At 39.4% G+C, this 24,389-nt stretch overlaps 1 protein-coding gene across 1 annotated transcript; it reads left to right on the forward strand.

The window, feature by feature from the left end:
- Positions 1 to 2,893: 2,893 nt before the first annotated feature.
- Positions 2,894 to 24,389, forward strand: LOC139710163 (protein adenylyltransferase SelO-like). Its single transcript, XM_071622096.1, has 10 exons — positions 2,894 to 3,274; positions 4,711 to 4,958; positions 8,557 to 8,621; positions 9,935 to 10,090; positions 10,830 to 10,985; positions 11,982 to 12,124; positions 12,625 to 12,838; positions 14,186 to 14,312; positions 18,827 to 19,055; positions 24,187 to 24,389. Exons 1-10 carry the CDS (start codon positions 2,926 to 2,928, stop codon positions 24,387 to 24,389), a joined length of 1,890 nt encoding a protein of 629 aa, XP_071478197.1. The 5' UTR covers positions 2,894 to 2,925.

Below are 24,389 nucleotides of genomic sequence, written 5' to 3' on the forward strand. Positions count from 1 at the left end.
CCATTCTCACATTGCATATAACCTAAAGTCATCTGAAGTCATCTGAAGTCATCGCACGCAAACACGTTTTATAACGGTAACCATTATAATGTTATCAATGATTATCACTCGTGTTACAATTTCTTTTTAACTTATACTGGATAATCAAACTGTATAACCCCACAGACAATAAAAATTTACTGTGGTTCGAAGATTCTCTTATGGCTATATGCCAACTTTTTGTTAATCTGAAAATGATATCCGAAAATGATAAACATAGATTATAGGGTCTGTATAATCATGAAATGAAAATTGATTCGTTATTCATTAATCCAAAAATGAAATATATGGCTTATTTTTCCAAAGGTTCGTTTTATTATTTGACAATGAAAAAGATTCATTCCGAAGATTCTAGTAATCTAACCCCCCCCCCCCAAAAAAAAAGGTTCGCAATTTCAATAGAGTTCCATTGATATTTATACACACCTTCTTATCATTTTGGGGTGATTGAACCTTTGGAATAACGAACTTGTTCTCTCCATATGATGTCATCTTAATCCATCAATTCCAAGAAACCTTAATATGTTTCTGTGGTTTTGGCTTTATTTTACTATCAATAGCAGGGAACACCATGGTTTTATGGTATAGAGTAATTCATTGCTAAAGAGATGATCCAGTTTCGGTTGAGATGGAGCTTCATGTTTCCAATGTTTTTTGATGGTGATTTTTTTTTGAGACAGCGAGAAACCTCTTCTGAAATATGCAATATCTTCTAATTCTATAATAAGATGAATTCAACGTTTTTTGATGAAAACTTAGTGGTTTTGAAATGGCTGAGATATCCAAAACAAAGCGATCCTATAACAAATGATTGGACTCGCCTTTTATTACACTGCAAAAAGTCCGGTGTTAGTGAACACCGAGCTGGTGTTAAATTTTCGGTGCTCATTTATGGTGTTAAATTAACACCTCCGGGTGTCATTTCCATATTTTAAACTGTTTTTTGAAGAGTTTCTTAGTAACTGCACTTCTTGTTGATTTTTAATTTAAACAAGACGATCGAGAATTTTACATTAAAATACTAGATTTTTGAAAAAATGAGAAAATAAATTTACACCAAAGTAACACCAGCTGGTGTGGTCTCTTATTGAAGCTGGACGGGTGTTAAACCATTGATATTAACACCAACAAATATCAAATCAACACCATGTGGTGTCATTTTTGAATTAACACCAGTACAGTGTCAAAATAACACCAGGTACAGTGTCAAATTAACACCACGAAGTGTCAGATGAACACTTTTCAACACCATCACAGTGCATTTTCAACACCTGTGGGTGTGGTCCTTTATTGAAGTTTGATCGGTGTTAGATTTAACACCCGTGACGTTAAATCTAACACCGATGTTTTTACGGTGTAGGATCGCTTTGTTTTACTTTAATTGTTTTTCGATATCTCAGACACGTTAAAAACTGCTTTTCGCCAAAGCTCAAAATAGTGTGCTCTGGAACATCTTATATTAGTGGTTTCTGTAAAGTATCTCACAAAAAGTTCAAAGCTGAATCCTAACCTCAGCTATATGCCATCCATGTTTCATAATAGATGGCGTATATAAGAAAAGAAAAGTATCACTTTTAACCTTTTTTTATTTGTCATCCGGTTGTTTCGTTTGCAGAATCTTCAAAAGCTTGTTAAGTTATACAATATCTAGGCTATCTAAATTTCGTTAGCAACATAGTTTAGGGTATATATAGCTCAGGACTGAAATTCAAGTTTCTCTCTCTCTCTCTCTCTCACCGAAAAATACTTGTAAATTTATTTTGATTTTCGATTTTTAACCAGTTCATCCAGGAATGAACGAATTAAAACTACTCATCGGAAGTTCTGAATTAATTTCTGATTAGATCATAATTCTTGCCTCAAAATCTTACTGAAAGGACTTGATTGGCTAATCTTGTGTAAAAGGAAACCCGAACCCAAAAAGAAATGTGGATTGAGTGAAAGCAGCAACATTAGTAGAACACATCACTAAAGGTTTGAGGAAAATTGGACAATCGATCATTGCAAAAGTTATGCATTTTTAAAGTTTTGGTGTTGGAACCGCTGGATGAGGTTATGGAGTCATGACTATTGTGTGGACAACAATATAAAGAAAATGATAAAGAAAATTCCACAACATTTTGTATGAAAATTATACATTCTATCAACTTGATACTGGCAGCGATTATTTCCCCTGCTGTCTGAAAGCGGTTAGTCAAAATGCTCTTTCATAATGCCTTGGGTCCCCACTCTTTTTTTGGTCAACCACTTGGGCCCCCTCCCCACTTTTTTCTCTCTTTTTTTAACTCCAGAAGTGGCACAAAAAAAAAACACCAACCCATACAAAACCAAACCAAACATAAACGTAGCTAACCTAAGAGGGCTTCCTTTTGCTTGTCGGCTGAACAAACCCGGAAGTAACTGCAGAAAGTTGCGCTAGGGCGGTTTTTTTGTTTTGTTTTTTTTTTTTTTGCTTTGTTTTTTCCTTGGTTTGCTTATTTGTTTGTTTGGTTTTATAGCTAATGAAATCCGGAAGCACGGCCGCGCGCACATCGACAAACAAACGCACACTAGGATAGCCTGGTATGAAGGCTATTCTTGTCCTATCCCCTCGTAAATTTCACATCTGAATCAAACAACACCAACAACATGAGAGTGCAGCGTGCTAGCATGCTGCTGCAGCTGGTGGATCACGAGTACCGTACTTGTTGACAGCTAGCTTGCAGCGTCAGCGCAGTTAGCGCGTACAGTGCCCCGCACGCCCCGCCGCGCCGACCGTCCGTGAGCGGACTAGTGTTCGACGGGTAACAGGTACTAGGATCGAGAGATAGAGCGAGCTTGCAAGGATTAGATATCTGTGGTAAAGGTAGCCAGAAGGATTCGCAAGAAGTGAAAGCAAGGAATAAGATGCTCAGTAAGCTGAGCGCATTCTGCGCTGTATTTATTTGTCTGATGTTGGTCAAATTTGGGAGGCACGAGGAGGAAGCGACAGCAGCTAGCGAGTGCATCACAAAGGGTCACGATTTGTCAGACGGAAAAGATGAAAAGCAAAACGGGGACCAGGACCCTCCACCTTGTAGCTACACCGATTGTACCACGTACACAGATGCGGATCGTGTCAGTGCCTCGTGTCGCGATCGCGATGCTGAGACTGCATCGTGCAGCAGTCCCAGCCAGGGACAGGGTGTCACTTTCAATCGAGCTCTTGTAGCAGACATCAAGGAATGGAAATTTCCGAATTACAACAGTTTGCGAGGTAGATCTACTGTAGGATTCGAAGGGCAGTTATTCAATATTTTGTGTGATATAATTCACAATAATCTAGATATGGTACTTTATTGGTAGGCCTACCAGTGTGTGTCTTTAACTCAAAATAACTGTCACAACTGTTAGATCTGCATGGCCTTGGACTTTTTGGAGTTGGAGCTATTGAGTATTGTCATCGTCAGTGCAGTGTGGTCGTAGCAAGGGTGGTCTGACGGTAGGCCCTGTTTTCACTGGGTATTTGTTGCAGTGCCATTAAACATTGATGCATGGTTGATGATCAGGTCCTTTCCTACACCATCTTTCCAGAAAAGTTTAAGACAAAGTTAAATAAAGTAAAGTGAACATTGTTTTCTTGTTGTGTGCTTCAACGGTTTGTTTTGTTTTCAAAGTCCCAAACAGCACCAGTCTCCATCCTTGCATGCTCAAACGGGTCAAAGTTGCTGTTTCAGTGTTTGTCACAGTGCAGGGGCGGATCCAGGAATTCCATAAAGGGGAGGGGCACAAAAATATTTCTGTGCACTTCCAGGTTTAATCAGCTGACAAGCAAAAAAACAAAAACAAAATATTAAAAGGCCACTTCCGGCTTTCATCGGCCGACAAGCAAAAAAAAAAAAAAAAAAAGGCTTCAGCACTTCTCCGCTTCTCGTGAACAAAATTTAAGGGAGGCGCATACGTGCAATTTCATTTTTTTTTATTTCTTTCATTTTTTTAAAGGGGGGGGGGCATGCCCCCAGTGTGCCAAATATTGTAAATTTCCTGTACCCACAGAAGCATGTTTTTATTAGTTGATTACACTAATGATTAATCTGCCAGTTTTCATTGAAAATATTTTGTTTGAAATGAAATTTTGAATTGTGATTCTCCATAGGGTCATAATTGTAAAGAGTCATATTCAGTAGTACTAGTAGAGATATTGGCATTGCTGAACTTTCATTCATGGATGCTCTTTGTATTTTTTTAATTCTGCAGTCAATTGGTATGGACGAATATGCAATTTACAAACTTGACTAAGAATTTTGAATAGTGATTTCCCATAGGGTCATAATTGTAAAGAGTCGTATTCAGTAGTACTAGTAGAGATATTGGCATTGCTGAACTTTCATTCGTGGATGCTCTTTGTATTTTTTTAATTCTGCAGTAAGTTGGTATCCTTATGGACGAATATGCAATTTACAAACTTGACTAAGAATAAAGATCTGCTCAAAGCTAGTCCTGCTTTAGAAGCTCTTCATCAGGGCTGGTTTACTGTATCCCATCACCCTTACATGAATGATAGATTATTCCTATGATCATGATAGTTGATATTGTTATAGGCCTAAATGGAATTACTTTCATAATGTGTGTACACTTTCTGAAAAGGAACACACTGTTCATCATTTTGATTACTTGAATGACTTTTTTCTACTTTCCTCCTGCTTCTTTAAGAATCATTTCCTATAGATCCCATCGAAGAAAACTACGTGAGGAAAGTTCCAAGAGCTGTCTTTTCTTCCGTTCTACCAACACCACTGAAAACCTCACCCAGGCTTGTAGCCTTCACCCCAGATGTTTTGCAAGATATATTAGATCTGGATCCAGCAGTCACTGAGATGGAACCCTTTGTTGCATTTGTAGCTGGCAACACATTCCTTGGCGGCCATATCCCTCTTGCCCATCGATATGGAGGTCATCAGGTAGGATAAAAGTTCAAATTGGTCTTCAAAACTGAAAGGCTAATTAAACATGTTTTTGTGTGTGAATGCGGTTTCAAAGATGTAGTCAGAGAGGGTCTGAGCTTTCGATCCTGGCACAATCTTTGTCAGCAGCAAAATGATAGACAGGGAAAGCAATTGAGTATATGAATATACACTTTGTAAGAACGACCCAAGTCCATGGAAGATCATTTCGAGTAAACTAAAAAAAACTTCATATCTTTTTTATTTGTCCAATAATATTCTATTTAACTGTGATGGGAAGGCAACATTGTATATACAAATTAGAACATATATTATTATGACAATTAACATTTACATTAATTGTGGAGAGGCCATTTTGTGTGGTGGACTTGGGTCGTTCTTTGATTCATATGGACTTGGGTCGTTCTTTGATTCATATACATGATATTCTGCTATAGAGATGGGAGAAGGATGAGAGAGGGCGCTATTATATGAATGTAAGAATGACCCAAGTCCTTCATTCTTACATTAATATAAGATTTAACTCATTCATTTTAGGCACTTCCGGGGGTAATTAGGATTTATCATTTACACACAAGATGAGTCCATGCATAAGCTACAATTTCTAATGTCAAACTAAATTTGGCCAAAAATTGGACTTGGGTCATTCTTATATTCATATACTCAATTACATATAGGGACAACACACAACAGGCACAGTCAGGGAAGGCTAGGTACACAGAACAAAGCGATGGGTTAAAAGTCAAGGGCAGGGAGCTCATCAGGTACAGGGAGGGGGATGATAAAAACAAGAGGGTGGACAGACAAAAGGCAGAGGTGGGTAAGTGATGATCCCAAGGATCATAGGGGGCGACCTGTTCACTCTTTATGTACCACGTTCGCATGCCCGACTCAGTCCACAGCATGCCAAGTTAGGATATATTCTGCTCAAACGCACAAACCCACCCAAACTGATTGATGTATCGCTAAATGCCGCTGTGCAATGAAAGCGTTTCTTATGATACCATTCCTGTCACGTGTAACTTTTGTTTTATGTGGTGATTAACTATCAAGCGATGTTCTCTTCTGGATGTGCGTGTAATTTCTTAGTTTCTGTCACCGTTTTGTGTGCAAAAGTCATGCCTTTATATGCAATAATGTAGCTACTGGTCATTTGAAGGAAAAACAATCATAGATAAGTCATACGATTGACATCAAAGCAGAGCTTGGTATTTTCTCTACAATTTGTCAATTACATGTGTAAAATCACAAATATCTGTAAAAGTTAAGATTTAAGAAACAATGTTTTCCCAAAGCATGACCACATTGATGTCTGAGAATAACATAGCACATAGGGGTGTTACACCATTGCACATAAAGAGTCAAGGATAAAGATGAGTAAGGAGGCAACATCAAATGAGATAAGGAACAACAGATAAGGGATAAAGAATGGGAAAAGAGTGAAATAGCAACAGCATGAGTGAAGGGGTGGCCAACTGTGTTGACAGTTGATCTGTGCCAATAGAAGCATCAAGACCGCACTCAAAAGACCCTTCTTTGTACACCAGGATGGGGCTCACTGCTTTTTTACCCCCCCCCCCCCCCTTCACTCATGCTGTTGCTACAAGGATACACTCTTCTCATTCTTTATCCCTCTGTTGTTCCTTATCTTGTTTGATGTTGCCTCCCTGTTCATCTTAATCCTTCACAGGTTGCCCTCTGTGATCTTTGGGATCATCACTGACCCACCTCTGCCTTTTGTTTGTTCACCCTCTTGGGCTAATCCCCCTCCCTTACTTGGTATTAAAGCTCCCTGCCCTTGATTTCTAACCCATCACTTTTGTTTTTTATGTTCAGTGTCCGGCCTAACCCTTACAACTGTACCTGACTGTTCTTTTTGTGTGTGTAGTCTTTAACTTTCCCTGCCTGTTTGTCATTTTGCCTCTGATAAAAATTCTGCCAGAATCAAAGCTCAGGCCCCTTTTGACTCCATTTTACTCCACTGGCTCAGCATTATTGGACAAGCAGTTTTCAGTAGCTTTTTCTTTTCTTTTTTCTTCTTCTTTCATACACTTTGTTTAATGATGCAGCAAAAAGTTTTCCTTTAATAGTTGTATGGAAATTAAAGTTCTTAAATCTGCAAATTGGTGAGTGATTGGGTTTAAATTGTATGCTGTTCTACCATTCTAGTCTCTGAAGAGAGTTTTTGTTAGGGTTTTGTGCTGGTGGTTTATTTGTGATTGGACAGGAAGGGTAAGGATGTTCTGTGACACAAGTGGTTGAATTAACGCTGTATTGAAGCATTCTGCAAGACAATTTGAAGTACATGTAGCAATGAGCCTTTTGTCATTCACATTATACAATAAGTGTAAATATACTAGTATATTAAAAAAGGTGTTAATACTGAATTTCATTGGATCATTTAACTGTGTAATATTCTTCTAAAAGGGATGATTTCATCCTAAAGATATGCAATACATATTATTCTGTTGAATCTGATCGATGAAATACTCAATAGTACATAGAAAAATATTTATAGCCGTCCGTGAAGTGCAACAAATGGCAGGGATTCATTGGATTCTCTGCTGCTCTAATGTACAAAGAAGAGAAATACATGTTGTAATTTGAAGTAAATGTCTGTGGCAAGTCAATTGCAGAACAAAGACCTGGGGTGGTATTCTGAAATCCTTCCTAGGAAGAAATTTCTTCCTAAGTCAGGATTTTTTCCTAAGTGGTATTTTGAAAATCTTCCTAAGTTTCTTCCTAAGTAGACTTAGGAAGAAACTAAGGAAGGGGGCGGGAATATGCAAATTTCTGACTTAGGAAGAAGTTGGTATTCTAGAATGCACTTAGGAAAGAATTTTAGGAAAATATTTAGGAAAGCTCCACCCCTGTCCTAAGTACGTTGTTAAAAATAGCAAACTGCAAGCATCGTGATAGGCGCGCTTGTCAGTCATTGCGCGCACATGTACTTTGATGCGCGAAATGAGCGTGAGAAAGGGGACATGCCGCGCACTCGTATATTTGACCCTACGTCATAGTAATATGCGATTGTCATTGGCAGACATCGGTTAGTTCCTTATGATACGGCATTTCGTATTGGCTTAGGAAAGGACGTGGGCGGGAATAAGGATGGCCTAATTTGCATTAAGAAGTGCCTAGGAAAAAATTTCAGAATACCAATTTTGTCTTTCCTAGGCACTTCCTAAGTTTCTGACTTAGGAAGAAACTTAGGAAGAAACTTAGGAAGATTTTCAGAATACCACCCCTGAAGTATATGGGACTGATTGCAGAATCAGATTCTACCTAGAACTGAATGGATTAACTAGTCTACTTAGGGAAGCTCACCAGGGAGAGCCTTACATTATGTACATGTATTCTTGTATTTTGCTTGTTTTGTTTGTTTATCTGTTATCACTTGTATTGTCTTGCAAATGCAGAATGAATAAATAAATAAACAAATAAATAATAATAATAATAATAATAATAATAATAATAATAATAATAATAATAATAATAATAATAAATGATACAGACAGAAATGTTCTTGGTCTCTGTGGTGGTTCATGGATAGTATGCTGGATCTTTTTATTATCTCCGTCTCTATTCATCTTAGTTTGGAGGCTGGTCAGGTCAGCTTGGTGATGGCAGAGCGCATTTGCTGGGTGAATACATGAACAGGTGAGAGTTACCGTACGTTGTCTTGAAGGTTTCCGTGGTGAGCGAACATGTTAATAGTGATGGATGGTTTCACGGTAGGCCGTTCTCCTGAAGACGGCAAGAACATGCTTACCAAAAGGTCAAGATTTAGTACATAATAGTAGGTGTTTCAGGACTGCACTCAATCAAAGAAAGACTATATTGTGGCATACTGTGAAACCAGCCACCATTATAGGTGAGAGTTGAGTAAACATGTTTTCCCTTACTGCTTATTGGATTAGTAGATATGTATCTACTCAATTAAAGCCACCTGGCCAAATGAGAAATGAAAGTGACAATACTATGAAGAGCAACAACAAATAACAAAGAGAAACACAAAAACAAAACACAATTGCCATCAACCCTCCCCCCCCCCCCCCCCCCCGCAATGAAGGAACTAAATCGTCGACAACGTCAAATAAGTAAACTGACATGTACCTAATGAAAATTTATGTGAAAGAAAATATTAAGACATTTCAGCATGTTTTTACTTTTTTTTAGTAGAATTACAGAGCACTTGACTTACAGAAAGCAGGGGAATTAGATTATTTTTCACATGTATGTCAGTATTGAGTTGAGGAAGAGATGTGTACTTCTCATAAAAGATTCAATTTTGTGGGATTCTCTCTATGATTTCCTGTATATTGTCCATGCTTGATGTCATGAACTGTAGTAGTCTTGTCATCCCGTGATGGCGGCTCCAAAACTTTGAAAATTCATAACTTTAGAATGGACTGTCTGATTTTACACAAACTTCACTTACATCAATGTACAGTGGTAGGGCAGTTTGTCAATCAGTTGCAATGAAAACATCTCGACAAAAGAATTTCATGAATTTTGATAATTATGCAGTATCCACTGCATACTATATGGATTAGAACCAACACTTGCTGTCGGGCGGAAGGTACAAATGTAGGTGGTGTAGTGGAAATGACGCCTCTCCGGAGATCAGGAGGTCATAGGTTTGAATCCTGCTTGAGTATGTAGCCCATGATTTCTTTTATCATGGCTACTACTACAACACTGATCAATTCAGTGCTTATTTATGTCAATGTAGGGCAATTTGTCAATCAGTTGCAATGAAAACATCTTGACGGAAGAATTTCATGAATTTGAATAATTATGCAGTACGGGCTGCATACTGTATGGATTAGAACCTACACTTGCTGTCCAGCGGAAACTCGGTGGTCTAGGCAGAAAGCTTTATTCAACAGTCCCTTTAAAGACTTAACCACATGGCATAGTCACTAGGAGACTTTTACATCTATTCTGCTGTTATTTTATTGTGGAAACAGCCGTGGGGAAACCTGGGAACTTCAACTGAAGGGATCTGGGAAGACGCCTTACTCCAGACATGGCGATGGACGAGCCGTTCTCCGGTCTTCAGTCAGGGAATTCCTGGCCTCGGAAGCCATGCACCATCTGGGAATCCCCACATCAAGGGCACTGAGGTGTGTGAATTTTCTTTTCAGTCAATGCATGGTTTTGATTTGTTTATTGGGCATGAGAGGATATGGGATGAAATGTAATGAAATGTTATAGAATTGATTTATTTATCCAGATTTGACTTTATACCATGTACAATTGTATCAATTTCCACTTACGGCAGAATGATGTTGTATCTCCTGATGCAGTTTCCACTGTAGTGTGAGAGATAACCCTGTCTTGGGAGATCAGTTTCATGATGAATTTCAATTTTAGTTTCAATTTCCATTTGCATTTCAATTTCAACTTCAGTCTCCATTCAGTTTCAATTTCAATTTCAAAGCATGAGAATCATTCTCTTTGTGCAGTTGGAAATTTCATTGTTTCTGGGGAAATCAGTTTTATGAATGTTGAATTTCATTTTCCATTTTTATTTCAATTTCAGAGTCAAATTATAGTTTCAATTTCAAAGCATTGGCATGATTGTGTTATTGCAGTTTTGTTGTGAGTGATAACCTTGTCTGGGATGATCAGTTTTATGACTTGTTTATTCCAATTTAGATTTCAATTTTGAAACATGAACATGGTTCTTTCAATGTGGTCTCATTGTGATTGACGATCCTGTCTGGGGAGATCAGTTTTATTATTAATTTTCAAAGCCAGTCTTAACTTGTTATTCTTTTTCTCTTCACTTTTGCTTGTAATTTTAGTTCGGTTTCATCTCAATTTAATTTTCAAATCATGAACGCCATTCCCTTAATGTAGTCTCATTGTGAGTGAGGACCCTGTTTGGAGGGATCAGTTCTACGACGGTCATCCGAGACAAGAGAAAGCTGCAGTGGTGCTGAGGCTTGCCCCGTCCTGGTTCAGGATTGGCTCCTTGGAGATTCTGACTTACAACAGAGAAATAGACCTTCTCAGGTATTAAAAGCAAAGAAGGGTTTTTTGTGTTCAATCTGACTGCAGTTCATCATAAGCAGTAAGATAACAAAATAGTGGTAGTGCCTTGTAATTGATTGCCACAGACACAAAGATGGGGAGAAGAAGCAGCAGATGATAGAAGAGGAGAAGAAGGATGAAAGGTGGGATGTGGAAGAGGAGGGCAGGGTGGAAAATTGAGCAATATTAAAAGGTAAATTTTTTTAACCCGTTGAGGACGGACTGATTTTGCTACAATACGCAGTTCCCACAGACATTTGGCCGAGTATACTCGGGACTCGTCCTCAACGGGTTAATAGAGTCTTTGCACATTTGCATAATATGTCTGGATCTTTTTAAAGTAAGGATGCCAGTTATCAGGCAAAAGCCTGAATTCAGGCCATATTAGTATCAAAGTTCAGCAGGGTTCCCACAGTCATGGAAAATCCTGGAAAAATTTGTTGTCATGGAAAGTTAGTGAAAAGTCATGGAAAAGTCATGGAATTGCATTTACCTCTTGGCTGTGGCAGCTTTCCAGTTTGTCGTGTCTCGCAACTCTCATACTCTGTGATCATGCTCTGCTATTATAATTGGTGTTCATGATTTCCATTTTTCCCAGTTTTGTGACATCCCAAAGTCTACATAACTCCCGCGACATACTAATGATAATAGATGTACATGTCATGAGTAAGATAGTGGTTGGAACGGATGGCTGTAAGGGGAGGTGGAGGCCATCATAATGTGTCTGATTTTGGAAACCGTGCCAGAAAGGAAGTCATGGAAAGCGACAATTTAGTCATGGAAAAGTCATGGAAATGTCATGGAATTCTGTTTTCAAATTTCTGTGGGAACCCTGTTCAGGCCCTTTTCTGTGCAAAGTACAAGAAGCTTCATGTAGATGTATATCAGATTTCAGATGTATATCACAGTTTCGAAGGTTGCATAGTACATGAGCTCCAAAGGAGAACTTTATACGTTTATTCTTTTGTTTGTCGTCAGAAAACTGACAGATTTCATCATCAGGCACTACTTTGTCGAGGTTGATCCCGAGCACGAGGACCGCTACCTGGCCTTCTTTGCCGAGGTCGTCTCTCAAACGGCAGACATGATTGCCAGGTGGCAGTCTGTGGGTTTTGCTCATGGTAAACTCAGACTCTTTACACAGTACCAGTTAAATATCTTAACAACAGATGTACATGTAGCCATGGATGATTAATTCAGTAATTATTATCTTTTGTCATTGAATTGACCACTTTGAATGATACTGTGAATCCTCTGTTTGGTATTGGAAAGATTTCCTGATTAGATATACATTGTAAGACAGAGTTGGCTAAATTGATTACTATATACGCCATAATTATTTCGCGAGTCTAAATTTTCGCGAATCAGGATTTCCCAGCGATTGCGCGAGTGGATAAATTAGCGATCGTAGAGTCATATAACTGAACAGAGAAATGTACACACATGTGTCACATGCACATTTGGATCAGAGTCAATGTTTTCGCATGTCTTTAATTTCGCGAATACCGGACTCGTGACATTTGCGAAAATAAAAACCTCACAAAATATTCGGCATATACAGTAAATCTGCACTAAAGAAACAAAATAATACTCATATTTTTCCATTTCTCTGTTTTCCAAGGTGTGATGAACACGGACAACTTTAGCATCCTGTCTCTGACCATAGACTATGGCCCCTTTGGCTTCCTCGACGAATACAACCCCCGCTTCGTCCCCAATACCTCTGACGACGAGGCGCGCTACAGCTATGAGAACCAGCCCGATGTGGGTCTCTTCAACCTGAGGAAGCTTGCCGCTGCATCGACTCCACTTCTCACTCCTACACAGACTAGACAGTGAGGCAGAATATTTCCATAAATTTTTCGTTAATAATTTCTGTAAAACAACTGCACACTGCAAGGGATGTTAGTAAGAATTATTCGCCTGCTGGTAACTTTGAATTGCTCAAAAGTTGCGGAGGATGGATGATTTTACTAACACCTGACCGTGTAGTGGGTGTTATTTGATTTATAAAATGGTGACATGATTTAAAGTCTGTGGCTGCATTTACACAGGATTTCCGGGCCAGAACCCAGAGCTAAGTGAACCACACACACAAACAATTGCAGTGCATTTATAGCACACAGGCAGTGCAGCTGAGGACAGGCAAGTGGTTTAGTGCCAGTCATTAGTATACTAATGTAATTGTAAAGTTTGGCCTTTTGGTCATGTGATAGCTCTCAACCAGTCATTTGATTAGGATCCATGTCACCATTTTATAACTTGCACTCTTCCACCATCAGAGTATTCTTTGTGCTTCTTTTCAACTTTGCTGTTCTTGTTACCTCAGCCAAGGGAGGTTATGTTTTCGTTACCGTTGGTTTGTTGGTTTGTTTATTTGTTTGTCTGTGTGCAAAATAACTCAAAAAGTAGTGAATGGATTTGGATGAAACTTGCAGGAAAGGTTGAGAATGACACACAAGTAACAAATTATTAAATTTTGGTAGTGATCCGAGAATTTGGGGAGAATTTACGAAGGATTTTTTATATTTTGGCAGGTAGGGTTAATGAACTTGGGAGTTCAAGCTGCGTTTTTTTTTAGGTTTTCAAACACGCACTAAAGTGTGTGCTCTAGTTTCTGCTAGGGCGAGGCGCGCCACACAGCTGAGGGTTTATGATGTAACAAATGCTTCGTATATCGAAGGTCTGCGCTCTCAGAGTGCTTTTCTAGTTTTCATCTGTGTTCTTATTTTGATATGTCTCTGTGTTCCCATAATGATTATAATGGATTATCACTCCTACTACTGATTTTACTTTCTTGTGTCTGTTGTCATTAATATCAACATGGCAAGAATTCTTTCCTCACATTTTACTCAGTAAATATTACACTCAATCTTTCATTTGATTGCTTCTTTCATTCTTTTATCTCATTTATTTGCACATCTATCTATTTCTCTATTTCTGTTTCTATTTACCTATTGACATTTTTATTATTATTATTATTATTATTATTATTATTATTATTATTATTATTGTTATTATTATTATTTGTAAGCAATATGTCAGGAAGGACATTGTGTGTTTTTAGCTATTGAAAGCTTACAATAGTCTACGACTTGCTGCTATTTTGACAGGGTGTGATACCAACAGAGTGCTTTGTGTACCTCCTCATTACCAGTGTAATTCTTCTACGTGTGCAACAGGTTGAGCCAAATTGTAGCTGGGTATGCAGACATCTACAAGCAGAGATTTATGGAGCTGTTCAGGGCAAAGCTTGGACTGGCTGGCAGCGAGGATGTTGATGAGTACATGGTGGCAGCTTTGCTGAAGGTACCTTACAAAGTCTTACCACTTTATTTGGATGCATTGCAGTAAATAAGTGACTTGACATCACAAAACCAACAAAAAGTTACATGCCCTGATTTATGTGAGGACTCAAATAGGTAAAATGGGTCAACCTACATGGTGTAGTCAGTCTCAAGTTCTTCATATTTCTGAAAGAGGAATGCCTTTTCTACATCATTCTTTGGAGGTCAGAATCATAAAATGAATGGGATATTGCACTTTTAGCAGTTTTGATTGAACACTAGAATATAATTAGTAGGTATGTCTTAGAGGCTATTTTTTCATTTCTTAAAACCCTTTACACACTCTTCACTTTCAACTCTAGTAACTTGTACGATTGTAAAAGGATGATGCCACTGCTTTGAAAGTTGGTATAAGAAATGGGTAGAATGTGTGAATAGAGTGTAGTGTATATTAAAGAACAAAGAGAATGCCATGCCTAGAGTTACATACAAGTTGGTGTGTAAGGGCCAGAGTAGATGGGCAGTGATTTTGTCCAGCTGCACAGGTGGTAAGACCCTCTGTACATAAACTGAGATTAGTTTAGCTGTTCAGACCCAGTTGTAGCATGTGTTGCTTATGGAGTCGTATTAGTGGTGTATGATGTTATGATTTAAACTTACAATGTAGTTGTGCTGTAATGAAGGGAGTTTTCATTATACATTTCATAAGGGTATAAGCACAGATGATGTGAAGAAAAGAAACTTTACTTTTCTTTTCTTTTCAATTACACAGTGGGTCTGTGAAATAGAATAGTGCACCTCCTGCAGCAGTTTGGTAGGAAAGTCTTATCTTGTATGTGCCTCTGCTAGTGTTTGGGTTTTTGGCAGGGTGGGAAGGGATTAGGTACTGCAAAGAGAGTGCTGGATTAACAGGCTTATTGTTTTACCACAGCTTCCTCTCCCCTATTTCAGCCCAGCTCCCCCCCCCCCCCCATAATTAATCCATTCCATACTAAATTCTGAAATCCTCATAGAGTTTATACATAAACCACAAGGTTCCTGTATGGAATGGATTCCCTTGTTCCTTACTCTCTATTGCACTAAATGAAGAGTACTATGGAAGTAGTTATCTTATTCAGGCAACACACTGATGGGAGAAGTTTGCAGGTTTTTTGGATGTTAGTGAAAGAATACACCGACTCAGTTGAGCTAAGAGCATGTCGGCAATTTGTACCAAAGTGTGAAGAATGTTTCATATGTTATGGATTGTAAATTTGTAAAAAGTATTGTTAATTGCGACTTTTTGTTGGTTGGCTTTGTGATGCAGGGTAACATACACGTACGTATTCCAATGTTATATTTGGCTACTTTTGCAAAGTACATTGTGTGTGGGAATGATGATGCTCTCATTCTACGCTCTGTGTTTCTAAATGTGCGTACTTAAGTTATGAAATGATCTCTTTTGTCATTGTTAGTTTGTATATCTGTGGCAGTCATGCATACCCCCTCTTTTTGTCTTCATATCTCTTTTGTGTCTCTCTTTCTTTCTCTTTTTCTCCCATTCTAGTTTTCCTCCTTGTCTTGTTTAGTCATTTTAAATATTACTTTATCCCCTTTCTGTCCTACCAACGTATAAGATTTGTTTTGTGCTCTCAAGTAACAGTTGGTTCTGCATACATACATTTGTAGTATACATAATCCCCATGCCCTTTCTAAAAACAACTAGCAGCACCCGTGGAAATCCACGGGTCTGAGGGGTTTAATTTTTTTTTCTCATAATACGATTTTGCACATTTTTATTGAAGAAATAAAAAGAAAAGTCTTCTCATTCTTTCGTTAATTGTGCTGTCTTCTAAATGACCACCCTTCCCAGAAATTTTATAATACATTTTTGTAGTATATGCCAGGCGATCCGGTCCATTGGTAGGGATCATTCCCGCCACTACTTGCTTTTATTATAGAACTTGAGTTTCGAGGGGTTATTTGCACCCGTTGAAGTCCAACAGTTGTCTTGTTGCCCCTCACCCCTCCCCCCCTCACGCACACACACATTTCCACCTCCGCAGGGCAAAAAACAAAAACATTCAGGGAAAAATTACCAAAAACGCAAATGAGATTCCCCGAAAGTTCTGCCCACAGGTTGTTCCCGTCGAAACGGGAAGATATTAACACTATGACTTTGATTACCCCCTGCTCTTGCATCCACGTGGGCACCCGCGGGAATCCACGGCCGGTCTCAAGGCCTCGGTTTGTTTTGTGGGTTTTTTTTTTCATGTTTCTTTTCCCCACGTTATGAGAGAAAAATAAGATATTTTCGTCTTCATAATTTTGCTCCCTCCTTTTTGTTTTTAATCACCAAAACTTGGCTTGCTAACTACATCTGCTTCAGATTGTACATTATCATAATTAATATTAGGCCTACAATTATTGCTCCTATTATTGTTATTATTATATCATTATTATCATTATCCTTATCATTATTGTTATTATTATTATTATTATTATTATCATTATTATTATCATCATTGTTATTTGGGGAGGGGGAGATCATAGTCATCAGGTTTAATAGGCACCCGTGTGAGTAGGTGCTCACGACCTCGTATTTTTTTTCTTTAATATTTTTCCCATGTTATGGAAGAAAGAAGAATATATACATCACTGCATTCGTCTTCATTTGCTCCCTCTTTTTTTGTCACCAAAACTTGGTTTGATAGACCATAGAACCACACATTCTATTTCCACTTGCAATTTTAAAAATAGGCGGTCGGCAAAGCGAGGTTTTCCTCTACGTCCGCTCATCTTATGAATATGTATGATACAGCAGCTCTGCAGCTACAGTAAACGAATGGACACAGCTGCGCGTACGTGTAATCTGATATGTAAGGGTACGATCGGCAAATATATTTAGCCGCGTCCTAAACAGTCTGCGTACAATGACACCGGACGACCCCACCGGACTTGAGAGCAAACGGCGAGCAAACTAAATGACGTACCTGAGCTGCATATAGTATTCTGCAGTTGTGCAAAATACCATTACATAACCAACGTTCGTTGTTTTCATTTGGGGACGCCAATAATGGCGAACTGTACGTATATGCCCTTGTAGTCCATATCACGCACACACAGATTCGTGTAACCATCGTCAATACATTCAGTACACGTAACAGGCGGAGGCAAAGGTACATCACAGAACTATATACACACAGTGTAGAGTGTGTATAGAGTTCTGCGAGGTACATTGTGTGTGTGCGTGCGCGTCCGCCGGAAGATGTCAGAGATTTCGCTGCACCATCATCTTTAGTATCCCCCAGTGTCTCTGCAAGCTAAAAGATGGAAGATCGAGAAAGCAGGAGGCCAGCGCAGGTTCCATGAATATTGAAACGCTCGGCTCTTTCGTCACGCACAAAAATGCATTATGCATGTAGCTAATTAATTTTTCTTTTTCGTCCTCGACGTCGACACGGAGGCGGAGAGGGGACGAAACCCGCGCCATTCGATGTAGGATACTCTCCTGCGGCCGACGGCACCGGTCGCAACTGCCCGGAGCCGACGGCTCGGGAGGAGATAGAGAAACCAGCAACGCCGAAATAAAACAGGAAATACATAAGGCCGCGACAACAACAACAACTTCGAGTATTATAGTATAGGATGACGTACCTGAGCTGCATATAGTATTCTGCAGTTGTGCAAAATACCATTACATAACCAACGTTCGTTGTTTTCATTTGGGGACGCCAATAATGGCGAACTGTACGTATATGCCCTTGTAGTCCATATCACAGATTCGTGTAACCATCGTCAATACATTCAGTACACGTAACAGGCGGAGGCAAAGGTACATCACAGAACTATATACACACAGTGTAGAGTGTGTATAGAGTTCTGCGAGGTACATTGTGTGTGTGCGTGCGCGTCCGCCGGAAGATGTCAGAGATTTCGCTGCACCATCATCTTTAGTATCCCCCAGTGTCTCTGCAAGCTAAAAGATGGAAGATCGAGAAAGCAGGAGGCCAGCGCAGGTTCCATGAATATTGAAACGCTCGGCTCTTTCGTCACGCACAAAAATGCATTATGCATGTAGCTAATTAATTTTTCTTTTTCGTCCTCGACGTCGACACGGAGGCGGAGAGGGGACGAAACCCGCGCCATTCGATGTAGGATACTCTCCTGCGGCCGACGGCACCGGTCGCAACTGCCCGGAGCCGACGGCTCGGGAGGAGATAGAGAAACCAGCAACGCCGAAATAAAACAGGAAATACATAAGGCCGCGACAACAACAACAACTTCGAGTATTATAGTATAGGATATCCTGGAACAATATTGAAATTTGTAGTCCAGTCCCCTGTTGAATGAAAGCTGAGGAGAGACATAATTCAGAAAATCAGTCATAAGTCTGTAAATACTTAATTTTGATTGGCTGCTACTGGACGTACAACATTGTATGTTTGATTTTCGAGATATGTGCATTTGCGTGATCTCTTAAGCAACAGGACCCAGAATCATGTTTTTCGTCACACTAATCCCATGCACTTTTTCCTCCCCATCTCTCTCTTTCAGATGATGGAAGACACTAAGGCCGATTTCACTATGACCTTTCGGCAGTTGGGAGAGGTATCCGTGGTAACGGAGGACACCTGTTCTGTGGAGGAGGGGGAGTTCTCCGAGCACTGGGCCTTGGCGACCTTGAGCACGCACGAGATGTTCTCAGAATGGTGGTGCATGTACGCCGAGAGACTCCAACAAGATGGTGAATACAGCGATGAGCAAAGAAGAAAACAAATGAATGGTGAGCTGTGGTTCAGGTTATGTCAGGATTAGGTCTTACGAGTATGTTTGAAGGGCGTCATACTATCGACACGAAGTGTGGTACTTACGTACTGAAAAAAAACACACATTTTTGCTGTCGGTTGGTAGTACTGATTAGGTAGTAAGAAAGTCTTTGTTTTGCCATGCTTCTTTGTGTTCATGCCTTCGTATTGATTATGTTGTAAAAAAAAACCAAAGAGCCGTATAGATAAATTGTAAAGTGGTTGTAGATGAGGCATGGATTAGTGGTGATTCAGTCATACGAGAGTCATAGTTTTGCCATGGCACAATAGACCAGTTCTGCATCTCCGCCTATGACTTTTCTACGAATGGGGAACGGCAGTAATATTCCATTACTAAATTATCGTGTAGACCCTCTAACCCATACCGCGATCTTGTTCATTCCATAAAGCAGGCGATATGTTATGTGAGGTCGTGTGCTGTGTGGCTTCGTGGTAGTAGCGAGAGAAGTATGTCCTTCATTGCATGCTTGGCGCAGGCGCAGCGTTGACAGCTCTCAATTTGCTACCAGTTTACCATGCATGTGTACGCATTTGCCCCAGGCCCATGCCAGCGCAGCGCCAAACCACAGAGCTACTGTCATAGATACTGTAAAATAAGGAATGTTCGCATGCATTCAAATTTCGGGAATTTCGTGAGCGCCAAGATTCGCGAAATTAAAATGCTCGCAAAAGTTCTTGTCTACACTACGCATTGAATGCCAGTGGGAATTTGCAAAAATTTCATGCCGTGGAAAAGGTCGTCGGCTCCAATTTGCAAAAATTTCATGCCGTGAATATATCGTGTTTTACAGTAGCTCCATGGTCAAACTTATTCAAATGCAACTTGTAGGTACTGGGTGTACAGTGTACACGGACTACTAGTATGATCAAAACAGCAATGGATGAAAAAGGGAAATTCTCGAATTTTGGGACTGCCAAGATTGGCGAAATTAAAATGCTCGCGAAAGTTCTTGTCTACACTATGCATTGAATGCCAGTGGCAATTCGCGATAATTTTATACCGCGAATATATCATGTTTTATAGTAGCTCCATGTGTCGTGTTTTACAGTAGTGTAGCTCCATGGTCAAACTTATTCAAATGCAACTTGTAGGTACTGGGTGTACAGTGTACACGGACTACTAGTATGATCAAAACAGCAATGGATGAAAAAGGGAAATTCTCGAATTTTGCGACTGCCAAGATTGGCGAAATTAAAATGCTCGCGAAAGTTCTTGTCTACACTATGCATTGAATGCCAGTGGCAATTCGCGATAATTTTATACCGCGAATATATCATGTTTTATAGTAGCTCCATGGTCAAACTTATTCAAATACAACTTGTAGGTACTAGGTATACAGTGTACGCGGAGTACTAGTACGATCAAAACATGAAAAAGGGAAATTCTCATTGCTGATACAAAATTGGAGTGGGGAGGTGCCAGCAATAAAATAGTGTTTCATTTTGGTGAAATATGCATGATATGGAAGTAAAGGGAAAAAATTCACTTAAGTGGTCTTTTCCCTAGTGGATGCTGAGGCCATGGGGTTGGCTAGTGTGAAGTCATCTGAGCCAGAGCTTGACTGTGTCAGGATGAGTAGGCCCTGTATTATGTAGGAATCATGTCAGCAATTGAGTGGTTGGAAAGATTAAAGTGGTGGCTAACTAGAGTGTCAAGTCTGATTGGTGATACTGTGCCCATCAAAGCGTCTCTTTGAGTGTGGTTTTGCCTCGGTTTGCCTCTGACGAGGCTTTGGCTTCTTTTGACTCCATCAGTGGCATTGTGCTCAAGATCAGCAATATTTGGTGACTTTATTTTTTTCGAGCAACAGTATGATTATCGACAAAGAAATATCTGTCAGTCAATTACAAAAGGTGAAATGTAGATATCCGTGGATTATAATGAACTGAGGATATGCCAAGTATGCCCTACATGTTAATTCAAAATGTGAATTGAGGGATGATTTGCCTGAAAAGTAATTGACGGTAATTTCTCACAACACCATAGATCCCACTGTACATGAACATCACGGAGACTATAAGTAAGAAGTGCATGTGTAGGCCCTACTGCACCAAAGACTGTAAAGAATCATCTCATCTTGGATCATTGTTTGGAAGTATTTTGGCTTCTGTATGTCTTCAAATTCGTTTCGGAAGTGACAAGCAGTTATAAAATTCAAGCACTATTTTTTTGGGCTGCTGACATTGACTTGCTCCATGTGGCAACCTATAACTTTAATATTCTCCTCATGGATTGTCAAACATGACCAGGACACAAAATTCCCTGTCCATCAGCTTTGAACTTCGTAAATGTATGCATGGATTAAAAAAAAAAAAAAATTGAAAAAAAAAAAAATTCTCCTGTCATGTCCTTTTAACAGCTCAGAACTTTAGGCATCCTCAAGTATGCCTTGAAAGGGTGCCTTGGGAAGAAACAGGAGGAAACCCTCTTCATGTTCTTCCAAGCTCACCAAGCTAGCCCTAGCTTTGCTCTTATAATCCTACCAACTGGTGAAAACATGGGCAGGGTTGAGCAGAGAGTACACAAGGCCTTGGCCCGGCTGGAAAGGGACTTCCCCCTAACCATACAGGCAAGATTGATAATCGTGCAGACCAAATTTCTACTTCTCCAAGAAATATCACCTGACTAACACAATGTTGTCATGTAATCACTCTTGAATCCATAATCAAATTAAATCAAATCAAATCAAATCAAATCAGTTGCAAAATAACTTGTCTTCTATAACCTGTTTTGCCTTTTACAATGACAATGGTTTTGAAAACTTCTTAGTATTCACATTTTGGAAGCTCTTTTAATCCTCTTTTATACTAGTATTTGCTACTATTGTTTTGTTATAGCATTTACCAGTGTACAGTGTGTGGTCATCATTACTTTGTATAATATGATATAAAAATAATGGTATCACTTGAGCAGAATTTTTTTCACAATGATTGGTTACTGCCTCAAAGTTTAGTAATTGCTCCGCAACTCTGGTTATGGATGTGCTAGCTATTGTCTTGTTGTCAATTCCTATACATCAATGGTGGTGTATATTCATCAAGACATACTATGTTGGTCCAATCATATCGAAGAGTGTAAAAATGAGTAAGATGTGAGTTGAATTGTCTGCTCCAATACACAAGTATCATATATAGTGGTTATTGTTTCTTTTTAGTCCTTATACTTAATAAACAGAACAAACAAACAAACAAACAAACAAACAATGAATTGCCTAGCAAAGACATTCATTATACTTGTACTTCATTTTTATATTCAGTGAGTCACTGAAGGTAAAACCGACAGTTCTCATTGATATGACAATGATATGGGAAAAATATAAAATGAAAGAAAATAAGCATGCACTACAATGAAACTGTCGTGATTCGTTGGTGTTTTAAAGTATATAACAAGGAGTTAACTTGCTATGCATGTTTCCTTGTTTCTTATTTTCCTATTTCTCTCAAATCAATATTTTTTGCATCTGTTTCCGGTTCTTTTTACCTCATAACGAAGGTTCGCACATTTTTGTTCTCTCGTTTCATGAAATATATCGTATGATAAAGCCATTAAAGTTGCCATGACCTATGCTGTTGGTGACATCGTAATGCCCAAACTTTTTGAATGGACAATATGTGTACATATATCTGTATGCATTTACATACATATACAGACTCTTTGCACTCATTTGATGCACCACCTCCCGAAACAAAAGAAAATGTGGCCCACTTGTAAACTCTTGGATGTACTTATTCGAACGGTTTAAGGCTTTCTTCAAAAAGAGCATATTGAACAGAAGGCATCCTGAGGCGACGGAGGTCGAAGCTTATCGGGTAAGAAATGTTTACATTATGCTCATGGCCGGTGCCACATATTGAAAAGGGGGGGGGGGCAGTTTATCATTTCTGGTGCCACTTCTGGGATTCATCAACTAACAGGCAAAACATAAAAAAACCTTCAGCACAACTTTCTGTTGCCACTTTCAAGTTTCTCTAGCTGACATTGTGACAAGCATGAAAGCAACGCTAACAAAAAAGGGAGGCCTTCCCCGCGCACTTCTTCTACCATTTGGTTTCATTGTACATTTGAGGGAATAATGTAAAATGAAAAACGTTCGCGTGCATTCTAATTTCGAGAATTTCGCAAGCGCAAAGATTCACAAAATTAAAATTCACACGAAAGTTTTTGTCTACACTATATACATTGAATGCCAGTGGCAGTACGCAAAAATTTTATGCCGCAAAAAAGGCCGTCAGCTCCCATTAGCGAAAAATTCATGTGGCGAATATATCATGTTTTACAGTATTCAATTTCAACTCATCAAGTTACTCTGGGCTCTACTTCAAGGATTTTTCTTCAAGGATATTGAATACCTTAATAGGGAATCCATTTCCCGTTACTGTAAACGTTTATATTTTCACATGATTCGTTTTTCACGCTGAGCAGCTCAAAAACACATTCGCAGATTGCTGACTTTGTGCTGCGCAAGTGTCAACCTATTCACAATGTACAGAGAAAATTGTGAAGATATTTTCACAGGTTTTAGAATTCGCGCTAGCCAGAAGTGGCCCGAGATACACAAATATTAATGTACCGCAAACATTTCTGTGTTTACAGTGCCTTTAGAAATTCACGTACTCGTCAATGCAACAAGACAAAAAGAGATAAGGACACCAGAGCTTGCACCTGTGCTGGAATTGTCTGTTAACCTGTTGAGGATGGACTGATTTTGCTACAACACGCATTTCCCATACACACTTGCCCGAATACACTCGGGACTTGTCGTCAAGGGGTTATGATATCTACAGAGAGTGCACAAAGGGAGAATTACAGAAACAAAAGGTCTTGCTCATTATCTTTTACTGTCATTCAATGTCAAAAAGTACGTACAACTTTCTTATGACAATGACTTTCGTACTACCAGCGTACAGCAAAACTGTGTTATTATTTTTCAGTATGTAAGGACTACACAAAGTGTTTGTAGTGTCAATTGAGTGTCATTGGCTGGAGACTTTTTAACCAGGAGTATTATCATTTCTATGCACATACAAAGTGTAGCTAACAGAAGGTGATTTTGTTTGTATCTCTTTCTATCTCATCTGGTTACGTAGCTGTGAACCCAAAGTATATCCTGAGGAACTGGATGGCCCAGGCAGCCATAGAGCGGTCAGAAGGTGGTGACTACACAATCATCAGGGACCTGCAGCGGGTCCTGAGTGACCCCTTCACTGACCAGCCCTGGGCAGATGACCAGGGCTATTCCAGCAGGCCGCCAGCTTGGGCCAGCCATGTCCGGGTCAGCTGTTCTTCGTGA

Source organism: Diadema antillarum, unplaced genomic scaffold (assembly GCF_040938485.1).
Source record: "Diadema antillarum isolate AM-2024a unplaced genomic scaffold, OU_Dant_1.0 seq00001506_RagTag, whole genome shotgun sequence".
Classification (NCBI taxonomy): domain Eukaryota; kingdom Metazoa; phylum Echinodermata; class Echinoidea; order Diadematoida; family Diadematidae; genus Diadema; species Diadema antillarum.

What these genes read in the sequence shown, in the direction of transcription:
- LOC139710163 (XM_071622096.1), top strand. Translation starts at nt 2,926, where the DNA reads ATGCTCAGTAAGCTGAGCGCATTCTGCGCTGTATTTATTTGTCTGATG. An exon ending in ATCGATATGGAGGTCATCAG is followed by an intron (nt 4,959 to 8,556) that starts GTAGGATAAAAG and finishes TATTCATCTTAG; the next exon opens with TTTGGAGGCTGGTCAGGTCA. An exon ending in AGAGAAATAGACCTTCTCAG is followed by an intron (nt 10,986 to 11,981) that starts GTATTAAAAGCA and finishes GTTTGTCGTCAG; the next exon opens with AAAACTGACAGATTTCATCA.